Source organism: Balaenoptera borealis, assembly GCF_965194805.1.
Source record: "Balaenoptera borealis genome assembly, chromosome: 11".
NCBI lineage: Eukaryota > Metazoa > Chordata > Mammalia > Artiodactyla > Balaenopteridae > Balaenoptera > Balaenoptera borealis.
This window is the reverse complement of record NC_138868.1, coordinates 67688607-67701215: the sequence shown is the minus strand read 5'-3', so window position 1 is coordinate 67701215 and position 12609 is coordinate 67688607. Positions and strand designations below refer to the sequence as shown.

The 12609-nt window shown below is 42.3% G+C and overlaps 1 protein-coding gene and 1 pseudogene across 2 annotated transcripts; one reads left to right on the top strand and one right to left on the bottom strand.

Annotated features, from left to right (window-relative positions):
• Window positions 1-240: 240 nt before the first annotated feature.
• On the top strand, window positions 241-1513 carry LOC309605121 (MAU2 chromatid cohesion factor homolog pseudogene; annotated as a pseudogene). Its single transcript has one exon. The product of its transcript is annotated as an MAU2 chromatid cohesion factor homolog pseudogene (transcript).
• Window positions 1514-3434: 1921 nt separating this feature from the next.
• Window positions 3435-11917, bottom strand: LOC309605283 (tripartite motif-containing protein 43-like). Its single transcript, XM_082340945.1, has 7 exons — window positions 10973-11917; window positions 9158-9572; window positions 8167-8262; window positions 6662-6892; window positions 5898-5920; window positions 5272-5369; window positions 3435-4144 (listed from the first exon to the last, which is right to left on the bottom strand). Exons 1-7 carry the CDS (start codon window positions 11188-11190, stop codon window positions 3645-3647), a joined length of 1581 nt encoding a protein of 526 aa, XP_082197071.1. The 5' UTR covers window positions 11191-11917; the 3' UTR covers window positions 3435-3644.
• Between the last annotated feature and the right edge of the window lie 692 nt (window positions 11918-12609).

The following is a 12609-nucleotide window of genomic DNA, read 5'->3' as shown; positions in this document are numbered from 1 at the left end:
TCTGGCAATGGACACCAGATTCTTCAGAAGAAAATTGGTTTTGAGGTTTGTCTTCTCTGATCGTTGCCTGCACACTGGGCAACTGGCAGGGTCTTCGGCTTGCTCCCAGAAAAGACAGAGACAGGACCTACAGAAGCTGTGTCCACAGCCTATGGTGACTGGGTCTAGAAGGTAATTCAGGCACACGAGGCAGGTGAGCTCTTTCTGGAAGGCTTCTGGGATGTCTGAGTCCATTTTTTCTGAGGGGAGGAAATCAGGAGTTTATTCCTCTACCCCAAAGACAAAAAAGGCCCAAGGACCAAGAGGACTTGGTGTCAGCCTGCGACCTCCTGGGTGTGGCGGTCGAGAACCCCCTGGGTGGTGGGATCTGAGTACACATGGCCACTGGTCCTGCTCAGCAAAGGGATGCTGCAGCTGACGGAGCGTAAGTTGCAGGAAGTCCACCCATTGCTGACTCTCTGTGGACAGATAGTTGAGAACTGGCAAGGGAATCCCATCCAGAAAGAGTCTAGTCTCTGTGTGTCTTCTTCCTGGTGCTCCAGGTGACCCACTACCTGGGTGCCGGGCAGGTAAAGAGTGTGAAGCTGTGCCCGAAGCAGCTGCAGCAGTGCCTCCAGACCATCTCCACACTGCACACGACAAGATCCTGCCCAGCGACCACGCCAACCTCTTCCACTGGCTGCCCAAGGACCACATGTGCTTGCTTGTGACCATGATGCACTCCATGCAAGCCGGCCACTTAGAGAAAGTGCAGAAGTCCACAGACAAGGCCCTCACGTAGCTGGAGAAGCCCCAGGTGCTCTACTGCAGCCCCATTCTGTCCTCCTTCCAAGTAACCGTGCTTGAGGACATCATCACATGCAGGCTTGTGGCGGGACATAAGGCCACTGCACTGCAGGAGATCTCCCAGGTCCATCAGCTGTGCCAGCAACCCCTCCGGCTCTGCTCCGACCACTCAGCATACACGGCCGGGCTTGTATTGTGTCTCTGTCAACTGCGTGGACAACGCTGAAGCCCAGCTCACCACAGCTTTGCGGCTCACCAGTCACCAGGAGCTGTGGGCCTTCATGGTGACCAACCTGGTGAGCGTGTATATAAGGGAAGGAGGTGGACACCAAGAGGTACTGTACAGAGTGTCGGAGAGGATCAGTCCAGACCACAGCTTCCCTGTCAGCTCACACTGCCTGCTAACGGCAGCTCAGGCTCTTCATCTTCCAGGGACGCTGTGAGGATGCCAGTCGCACTTTACATCATGTTTGTCTCTGCGTATTTATTGAAGCCTTTCTTCGCTTCTAGGGCATTTTGTACCTAGAGCAGTTGAAATAAGAACCTCAAAACTTAACGTCTGTCCTGATGTTAAGGTGCTTTTAGTGACCACTCTGTTATCTATGTATATGTAAAATTAAGCACAAGTTCTTAAGTTTACAGTTAAAAATTCAGTACCTGATATGTAATATTGCACTCCAGCTTTATGGAAGCCAGCCCATGTGTATGTGCACGCATGTGTGTGTGCGGGCTTCGAAGCTCCCCTTCACTGCAGCGTCTTTCGATTACATAAAGCTGTTGTAAATACCTTCCTGTGAGTCCAAATTCAGAGCCTCTCAGTTTCTCAATCATAAGAATTTAAGACAGCCAGCATGGAAGGCCCCAGGGAGACATTACAGCTAGTGCCATACAGCTAAGTGTTTAGAAAAAACAGATAAATAAAAAGTCCAAACCTTTAAGCACACAGGGGTGCGAGGGAGTAGTAGAAAGATTCCTGTTGGCAGGTAAATTGTTGAAAGCTGGTCAGACCCCTCGTGTGAGACTCCCATTTCGTCCTATCAGCAGTGGGGTCCTCAGGGTCTACGGTTCTGGGGGCGCTGGTCCAGGAGGTGCAGGTTTCCTCACAGACGCATAGCTGCCTTCCCCTGTTGGATCCTCACAGTTGCCCATGGGTGAGGCCAGGGTCCTCCCACTGGGGTAAGCACTCCCAGTTCCAGTTATTGGGAACACAGGCAGGGCAATCGGAAAGGGCGCTGGGCACAGTGGGTAAATTTGTTGGTTGCGTTGTCTTTGTTTCCTTAAAGGGTTTTTAATAAGTATGTTTGGCATACTGTCTTTTAATGGGTTTGTGATGTCTTATATTTTTAGCAGCCTGTATCTTCAGCTGGTGCTTTTAATCAGGAAAAAAATTTTTTTGTAAATGCAAAACATTGTTTAAAAGACATAGCCATAGAACATAGCTTCTCGCTTGTGGATTTCTTTTCCTGTATAATTCAAAGTAAAATAACTTTCAGGAACCATCAAAAAATATAATAGGGACCTCCCTGGTGGTCCAGTGGTTAAGAATCCTCTTTCCAATGCAGGGGACGCAGGTTCGATCCTTGGCCGAAACGTTGAACGTATTTGGAAAACCATGTTGCAAATTATACCATTTGCTTCCTTGCTCAACATGAAATCTGTAAAATGAGTGCCAAAGACATGATTCTTTTTATTTCAAATAGCAGATAATACAAGAGGCTCTTGCTACTAGGATGCAGTAAGTTTTATAACATAAGCTAGATAGTAAATTTAATTAACCAGTATTGAAAAACTTATCATAATATATACAGGAAGTATATTTAGTGGTGGAATTACAATGGTGAATATGCAATTCAGTGTGGGACAACATTTAAATCAAAAACCAATGCTCTATTGTATGATAGTAAAATGGGAACAGACAATGTTCCCTGCCCTACCATCTCATCCTTCATGGCCTAGGTGATGATCCTAAATTAAATTAAAATAATATAAAACAATAATGTAAGACCACCATGATTGCAATACACACAATCACCCTCACACTTCTAGTGTCTACACTAAAACAGCCTCCAACACACAGATGCACTTTTCCAAAGATAATTAAAAATCAATTGGGCTCAAGCTCAATGTGCATAATCTAATCAGTTTTTGACATCCACCTTCAAATCCTGAAAATTTAAACTTTTAGATTCTCGTCCCTAACTTTTATTGCAAAGCTCCTTTCCAATAAGATAATTGTTTTGTCTATTTATTAATTTATTCAGGCAAAGATTTGTTCAGTGCCCCTCATGAGGCACTTCCTTTCTTTAGGTCTTTTCCCTTATATTATTGTAAAAGAAAAGGACCTGCAAATTCTGGGTTCTCTAAGAAAAGAAGACTTATCCCCGTCTCCAGGGTCAGTGGAGATTTCTCTGTCAAATCGGTTTTCACCCTGAGGGTGCATAGATGTGTAGGACAGAGTAGATCATGAGGAAGGAGGAGAAAGTTGGGGGCTGACCTGGGTCTGGTTGGTGACCAGGTCTGTCCATGCTGTGTAAGCCCTGGGTTCCTGTACTGGGTCTCAGGAAGTGGGAAGCACACGCCCATACTTTGGTGAGTTCAGCAAGCTCACAACACAGGTGAATAACCACATCATATATTCCAGACAAATGTCTATAAGGCAAGCTTTTATTGTCAAGAAGATGGAAGACACCAACAAAAATTTGCATTTGACACTATATAACAAATAGCAATAAAAGGAGGTTCCATTACAGTAGAAAGAGCCTAAAGACAATGAAGTATCCTTGACTTGCTGCACCTGAGAAGGGTTGCCTCGGAGAAGGAGTCCTGAGCATCCAGTCAGGGTCCTGACTTAGCCCGCCTCACGTGTGGCCAGTGCAAATGAAAGGCCTGACAGGGGAAGTGAACAGGCCATCCTCGTACCTCCAAAGGAGGGAGCGCTTGACAACATCCACAAAACTCATACTCCCGCTGTCAAAATCAAGGAACACGCCAACCCGGCCCAGAGGTTTCTCTATGTACAGAGGAGTGGTCGGGGTGGTGGTCCAGAGACGGTAATGATGATCCTCCTTCACACACACAAGGAGAAAGCTGTCCCTGTTGGATTCCTTCAGTATGCCATCATCCTTCCTTGTCCAGGAATCCTTACAGACGCCTACAGCCCAGTCCCAAGAGCCGTCCACATCCACCTCCCAGTATTGTTTGCCAGAGGTGAAGCCCCGGGATCCCCATGCAGCAAAATACTTCGATGTTCTGCCATCCAAAGACACACAGAGGCTGTCATGCTCATACTTCAAACTTCTCGCGTCATCAAACAGCCTGAAGTGCTGGCTGCTTACTTCATTATTGAATGCAATTTTTACTGTGGAGAGATGACAGAATACTCCAGTCAAAATCAATGTTAAAAATAAAATTATCTATGAGAGAAGAGGGTCCACCTAGGGTCTCACTGGGAGAAAAAAAAAAAAAAAAACCTTAAGGTTATTAGAAGTGTAGTTCTAACCGGAAACATTGGATTCAAAGGTTGCCGGGATATCTGCTGAGGAAACAGATAACTAGTTACCATGGAAAAAACTTCCTAAAAATTCAGAGATTATACAGGATAGGGAGGTCATGGCTACTTCTGGCTGGGTACTTTTCCTGACATCTAAAAGACTGGACGCCAGGCGCTGATCACCTCCAAGACCGTGACAGTATAACTCACCTCCACCTCCACCACCACTGCTCAGGGAAAAAAAAAAATACATTGTAGAATAGAGAATTGGTGATCATTCTAACATCTCATTTAAGTTAGCAAATGGACACTGCAGAAACAAAACCTAAGGATGGCTTCTTAAAAGTGGTTTCCTGGTAGGAATTTCCGCCTTTGATATGTGGTTCCAACGTGAGGCCTAATCTTCCACTTCCTCTAAGTTACCCTCCAGGGTTAGGTTTATCATGAAGCTCTATTTGGCTCATCAACCACCAATTTGCTTTCTTGTTGTTCACAAATCCTGGTTTCTGCATTTAATTTTTGTGGCTTATATATATTTTTCTGATTATATCAATGGAAAAAAACACATCATACATTCAATTGCCAAGAAACTTTCAAGCAAAAATGTTTTTGAACTCTAAGTAACTGCACTTAGACTCTGAAATTGGAATATCCTGGATTGATAACCCGTTTTCTAGAATTCAGTGAACAACTGACATTGTATGTGATGATATTTCTAGGGCTCAAGGAGCCATTTTTGGAGCATGTCCTTTTTTCCATTATAGAAATTATTTATCAAATTTATAAGTAATTGATAAGGCCTGAATCACATCTATCCCTGCACCAGGCTGCATGTATTTTGTAAGGATTTTAATGACTCTGTGACTACACATGTCTATACATGCCTATTTGCAGGCTGTTCTGTACAAGGTGAGAGATGAAGAGGGAAAGATTGCCTATAGAAACCATTATTGAAGGACCTTGCAGGGTGGACACACTGATGGGGTGACACTCACCTCGGAAGCGGTTAAGCCAGTCCATCAGCCCAGTGATAGGTCGTGCACGGAGTTCTGGCAGCAGAGGCTGAGGCATGTGCAGCTGTGCTGACTCGCTCCTATAAGGAGGAAGATGAGGTTAAACTTTCTGCTGCCCAGGACTTCTTAACCACAGCCTTTAAGAAAAAGTCAGCGTCCTTCAGCTCAACTCTCTTATCAAAATCCTTTTCTCCACAGTCATGGGATGGGATCGTGCCATTCTTAGGAAATTTTTTCTCACTTTAATTCACGACCTGATTTCACCCCCATTTCTCAGAGATACTTGCCTCTCTCACCTAATGCCTGGGAAGTACTAGTCCTTGCACTTCAATGTGTTTATGATTTTGAAATTTAAATCAGAAAAAAACTGGCCTTTTAGAAACTTCTGCATTGAGCTCTACAGCGCATACCTCTCTAAGCCACAGGAGCAAACTTCTGATGCTAACTTCTGATTCAAGCGGAACAGGAAATCATACTCAGCAAAACAGGCACAGATACACGCACACACAAGCAATGCAGTATTATCTAGTAAGTTATGTGTTCCCTTTGTTAAATGCAGCTTGATCTCTTTCACAGCGCCCTGGTCAGCATCACAAGATCAGACTTACCATTTCAGTTTGTCTCCCAATTCCTGTCAAAAATAAGATAAAAAAATATAAGATTAGACTTCTTCATAAATAGCCAACCAGGATTTGGTATGGGAAAAACTTCAGAAGAGATCTAATCACCACCACGAGTAAACAGTCAGGAAAATCCATTTTCCTTTTTCTCCCTAAAGAAAACTCTGGCACAATGTGTTGAAAGAATCTAAATTCTTCATAAATTAACAAACCTGAGGGTGAAAGAGAAAGAGCAAGTGAGCGAGCGAGCGAGCGAGAGAGAGAGAGAGAGAGAGAGAGAGAAAGGAAAATGTAGTGATTGTTCATTGCTGCAACCCTCAGCTCTCTGTAAATTCGTTTTTCCTAAGACTTGTCCAAAAGGGTAATATGCCCCTCCAAAAAGGCAACTCAAACCTAGGATATCCCAACAGGAGGTGGAAATATATGAGCTTTTGCCAAGTTTCTCCCATTGCCCAGCTGGAGATCAAAAAACTGAATGACAATACATAAGTCGTTCCTTTCTGGTTTTGACAGAAGCAAGCTACAAAAGGAGATTTTGAGAAGGGAATATTCCTGGGGAGTCTCCATAATAACAATTCTGTAAAGCTTGCTCAATCATGGTTTGGATGAGTTGCATTTCTTCTATAATATTTCAAACTAGGAGAGACTCCCACCTTAGGATGCAAGAGATGAATAAATATACCCCTGGTACCATTTAATGGTCATTGAAGGTGTGAGCTTCAGATAAAATATTTTCAGTCCTCAGTTCTTACCTGGAGCAGCTCCACATCTGGTTTATAGGACATTTTCATGAGCTCTTGGTATATTACTTTGAGGTCTGTCTTCTTTCCACTCATTTCCTCTTGTCTTTTTCTGATTTGCTTGCAAATCTTTTGGTTTTCTTTTATAATACTCCTTAAGTAGTAATTTTCTTCCTCCTGAAGAAATGGAGTTACCATCTGATAAGTTTTCCTAATCATGTCTCCATATCGATACACATAAAACTGTTGGGAGATGGATTTCAACAGCATTTAGTTTGCTCTGATTCATGTTCTCTCCCAAGAAGCTACATCCATCCCAAGTTCGTATCTTCTAAGAAATCAAATTTATTCCTCTTTCCTTCACTTATTTTTCATTGTTTTTAACTACATCAAGAGCCAAACCCACCCTTTCCTCAAACCACTTTCATCAAATTCATGAGTTCCTGAAACATCTGGAGAAAATCTTTTCATGTATCGTTTCTTTCATATGCCTGCTTTCAAATCTGAAAGACCCCACGCAAGCAATTGAAATGTATGGGTGATTCATACATCATATGCAATATCCTCATCTCAATGTTAATAAGTAAATTTGTTTCTCATCTCAATCCTCCAAACTCCACAGCCTGAGTTTCTCTCTGAGCAGCCATGTTCCATTTTACTCTCAGGGTTGGTATCCTCAGGAAAGATCTTCCTAAGAATCTCACCTACTGCCCTCAAACAGGTGCCAATCCTCATAGCCCTTTCTTTCTGCCCTCCTTTTTTATATAAACAGGTTCTGTCCTCCCTCTAAGGCCACAGCCTCCTTCCCATATTGTTTGGAAGGTCATTCATCCTCATTCCATTGCATATTCCCTCCCAGTATTGATGGATTCACTCTCTCACTCTCCATCTCTATCTTTCTCCTTGTTCCTTTTCTCCCTGTGGTTTTTCTTTAACGTGTCACATTTTCTCCTACTTGAACTAATATCACTCTCTAGCTAGTGAGCTGTCGCTTTTCACGATGACAGGCACACCCCTTAAATTCCTGTTCATGTCTCCTTTGTATCACCTGGGCTCATGTACTAATCAGACTGAAGTACTTGTGGTTCCCAATGATACACCCTTTACTTTCTGGAATGTATGACTTACAGAAATCTGTGCCTGAAATAACCCACGGATTTTTAAACACCCACTTGATCTTCAGGCCTGGGATTGATCTTAAACATGAGAAATTTTCCCTGGGATACTGAATCATGGGCATGGAATCGTCCACATCACGCCATGTGCCTCCACCTTAGCACTTGTGACACATTCTTCTAGTGGCTCTTTTGTTGTAGTTACTGATCCATTAGATTCTAAAAAACCCAAGAGGCGGGTTTTGTAGGTTCAAATGGTACATAGAAAATGTTTTTAAATGGTGTTCAACCCATTCTCAGAATTTCATGGCACATGATGATTTCACCTCAAATTATTAAGGGGTAAGCTCCTAGCATGTCTGCCTCAACTTGTTTCAAAGAGAAATACATTCTCATACTTACCATCCAAGGGTCAGTTCCTCTGCCATCTTTCTTGAGATTTCTTTCAATTTCTTGGATCTTTTCCCATAAAGATCTCATTTGGTTTGCCAGCTTCTCCTGTAAAATAATTGAATTTTAACACCAGAAAAGCAAATAGATTGAGGTTTCAGACCCCAAATGATGGAGTGTACCCAGGGATGTCAGGTACAGGACCTAGAGGAAGACTAGAAGGACCATAACAGATCATCACATTTCCCTATTCTTCCTCACTATCGATCAGTTTTCGAAGATTCCACACTGCAGAACCATACACACCATCAGGGAATCATATATCTAGGGAAAGGAACAGGATTTTATTGAGCATGGCTAATTTTCAGGTAGTTTGGCATCTTGCATCAGAATTTGGATGTAGTGCTGCTTGCTGCCTGCTAATTCCAATGTACTGTATCTTCCTTCTTTGTCCAGAGTCAGGAAACCTGTATCCAATGGAAAAGACTTTTTGCACTTGTAGATGTTAGAGCCAAAGACTCTTTCTCAAAATGAAGGCTTTATAGAGCCTTGAGCATAATAACGTATCATCCAAATAATTTCAATTAACTTTATCACCCAGCCATCGGATACAAGTTCCATAAAGGCAGGTATGCTACAGCATTTTCTTCATAGCTTTGTCATTGCTAACTAGGTCTGTACCTGGCACTCAGTAAAGAGAGAGTTTAATCATCATTATGATCATAATATCCTTTTTTAAAAAATATTTGTTTACTTTACTTATTTCGTTGTGACAGGTCTTAGTTGTGGCTCACTGGCTCCTTAGTTGTGGCATGCGCCCTCTTAGTAGGGGCATGCATGTGGGATCTAGGTCCCTGACCAGGGATCGAACCTGGGCCCCCTTCATTGGGAGCATGGAGTCTTAACCACTGTGCCACCAGGGGAGTCCTGACTGTAATATCCTTTTACTCTCTTAGCTGCACCGTCCTCCAGCTCTCTAAGCGCTCTCACAGACGTCACTCACCCAGTATTCCTCGGCAGCCTCTTCAGTGGAACGGTGCCTGTGAGCCCTGTGCTCCTGACTTTGAGAGCAGACCAAACAGAGCAAACTCTTGTGGGCTTCACAGAAGATCTTCTTTGTCTCCTTATGGGTCCCACACATATGTTCCTCAGAGTTCAGGAATTGCCCGAGATTGGCTTTTCTGGCAATGGACACCAGATTCTTCAGAAGAAAATTGGTTTTGAGGTTTGTCTGCTCTGATCGTTGCCTGCACACTGGGCAACTGGCAGGGTCTTCGGCTTGCTCCCAGAAAAGACAGAGACAGCACCTACAGAAGCTGTGTCCACAGCCTATGGTGACTGGGTCTAGAAGGTAATTCAGGCACACGAGGCAGGTGAGCTCTTTCTGGAAGGCTTCTGGGATGTCTGAATCCATTTTTCTGAGGGAAGGAAATCAGGAGTTTATTCCTCTACCCCAAAGATAAAAAGGGCCCAAGGAATATCAGACACGGATTGTCACTGAATAATACACTGCTTTACAAAAGATTTTTCATTTGACAGAAATGGAAAACTGAGACACAAAGAGAACTCTCAAGAGCTGCAGAAAGTTTTCTCAGCTGCCAAACCAACACTACTTCTTGCCCTCTTTTCCCCTACCTAAAGGAGAACCTCAGGTTTGTTGAGATCTTATTTTCCTCTAGATAGCATGAGCTTCAGGAGTTTGACCTAATTTATAGCTCTATGTGGTGGGTCCTGATTGCCCTAAACAATCAATCATGATGTTCAATGCCAGTCATTGATTTAGTGCAGCATACTTGACTAAGCTTGTATTTTTATTATTTCCTATAATTGTCAGGCATTTTTCTTTGGATGTCCTTTTATATCTCAATCTGAATCTACATCCACAAACACTTTTTTTCTTTGCAAAACACTTTCTGAATAATTCAGAGATAATGAAGAGGAACCTAAACATTGTCAGATTGGATCCTATTCTAACCAGAAGCAACTTACATGGATGTACTAATCGGTTGAGTTTGCCTTCCTGTCTTATCTGTACCACACTCATCAATCAAACCAAAAATGAAAGAGAATGGTTATATCTTCTCAGTCTTTAAAACTGTTATCAAGCACCCCTTTCATCCTGTGGTAAGATGCAGTTTGCATGTAATGGTAATAATCAGCGCCGAAAAACAAATCATGCTTTTTAAAACTGACTTTGCTAAAAATTTGGGTCCTTGTGTCTGTGCTAGTTAAGTACAGAGGTTCCTCAACTTTCTTATGTTTCTGTATGTACACAAGTGTCACTTTTCTCTTGCCCAATCATTTCCTAGTTTCTTTAAAATTTCAGTCAGAATAACTCACATTTCTGAAGAGACAACGTTTACTTCACTTTAAAACAATATTTTCTCCCAAATTATTGCATGCATTACCTAGTTCTGTTGTGTAGGATATTATGTCTCCTGTGTATACAGGCACACTCCATTTTTAAAGTAGACTGTAATAGGTACTGCACATGGAGTCAAATAGTCCTAAAAATTATTTTTAGGCTCTACATCAAACACAAACGTATAAGATATCAGACAACCACTTTCTGAGTCCTTGTAATGCGTAGGAATAACTAAGAGATGAACAAAATCAGATAACTAAAATTAATCACCGTATTAATTCCAACATGTATGCCAAGACAAGATGACAATACAGAAATACAGTCATTTCACTAAGTTGGCACACAAGATTATTTCAATGAAACAACCTCAATTTTCTGTTAAAATTAGGAAATTGTGTTTTTTTCCCCTCGGGAGAGTCCCATGAGCTGCTCTATGGTAAATTATGTACTCACTGAAAGTGCTGTAGAAACAATCCTCGCTGGAGAAGTAACAAGACAATGTCCGCTCGGGGATCAAGGCTTCCAAGGGTGGTAGTGGTAGCTCTCAGAAGTCTCCAGAGCCAGGTGAGCTCCAAACACTGGCTCTCAGTTCTGGAGTAGAATGAGTTTGGCTCCTTTAGTGTCCTTACATTGAGCTCTGAACCACACCCGCTTTTTCCAAGTGATTGCATTTCACCAGTCTTCTGATAGGGTTAATATGGATGATGAGATTTCCTGAAACCTAGGACAAGATTGCTTTAACACCTTGGATAATCTTCATAAACCCATCTCTGCAAACATCTCACCAAGAACCACTGATTGTACCACAAATCCACCCTGAAATGGGCCTTCATATGTGTTTCTAGATATCATGGATTTTTATTTTTAACTTACCAAAGAAGTTGGAAAGATTATTTCATCACTTAGAGAGTTTAGCAAATGTCTTGGAAAACTTGGAAATCTGTTTCTTGAGGTTTGTTTAAATATGTTCTGTCATGGAGGCAGTGCTTTATTTTGTTGATTGATTGGTTTTAACAATTTAAAGTAGGACTTTAGTGTAAGAACATCTGTGGCGACAACTTCAGAATGGAAATTTCTCTTGCCCCTCACCGTCACACTCCAGATCAAGCCCCCAGTGTCTCCCAGCAACAGCAGGACAGGAGATTTTCTGCCTGGTGCTCCCCCACCCGGCTCAGGGGGGACAGTAGAGAAAGTCCCCAGCACACAGACCCCTTTGGGACAATGTCATTTATAGGTTGCTTTTTGGAATTAATGTACAAATATGACACTGCTTTTATTATTTTGGTTTACTGATACATATATATATTTAACATCCTTATTGCAGTATAATTACTTTACAGTGGTGTGTTAGTTTCTGCTTTACAACAAAGTGAATCAGCTATACATATACATTTATCCCCATATACCCTCCCTCTTGCGTCTCCCTCCCACCCACCCTATCCCACTCTTCTAGGTGGTCACAGAGCACCAAGCTGATCTCCCTGTGCTATGCGCCTGCTTCCCACTAGCTAACTATCTTACATTTGGTAGAGTATATATGTCCATGCCACTCTCTCACTTCATCCCACCTGACCCTTCCCCCTCCCCGTGTCCTCAAGTCCATTCTCTACATCTGTGTCTTTATTCCTGTCCTGCCCCTATGTTCATCAGAACCTTTTTTTTTTTTTTTTAGATTCCATATATATGTGTTAGCATATGGTATTTCTTTTTCTCTTTCTGACTTACTTCACTCTGTATGACAGTATCTAGGTCCATCCACCTCACTACAAATAACTCAATTCTGTTTCTTTTTATGGCTGAGTAATATTCCATTGTATATATGTGCTATTCCTCTGTTGATGGACGTTTAGGTTGCTTCCATGTACTGGCTATTGTAAATAGAGCTGCAATGAACATTGTGGTACATGACTCTTTTTGCACTATGGTTTTCTCAGGGTATATGCCCAGTAGTGGAATTGCTGGGTCATATGGTAGTTCTATTTTTAGCTTTTTAAGGAACCTTCATACTGTTCTCCATAGTGGCTGTACCAATTTACATTACCACCAGCAGTGCAAGAGGGTTCCCTTTTCTCCACACCCTCTCCAGCATT

Bases quoted from the DNA above. Each gene is read 5' to 3' on its own strand.
- LOC309605283 (XM_082340945.1), bottom strand. From the start codon at position 11,190: ATGCAATCACTTGGAAAAAGCGGGTGTGGTTCAGAGCTCAATGTAAGG. The intron at 9,573-10,972 runs GTGAGTACATAA...TCCTTCCCTCAG, and splicing joins TTGTTTCTACAGCACTTTCA to AAAAATGGATTCAGACATCC. The intron at 5,370-5,897 runs GTAAGTCTGATC...TCCTCCTTATAG, and splicing joins TTGGGAGACAAACTGAAATG to GAGCGAGTCAGCACAGCTGC.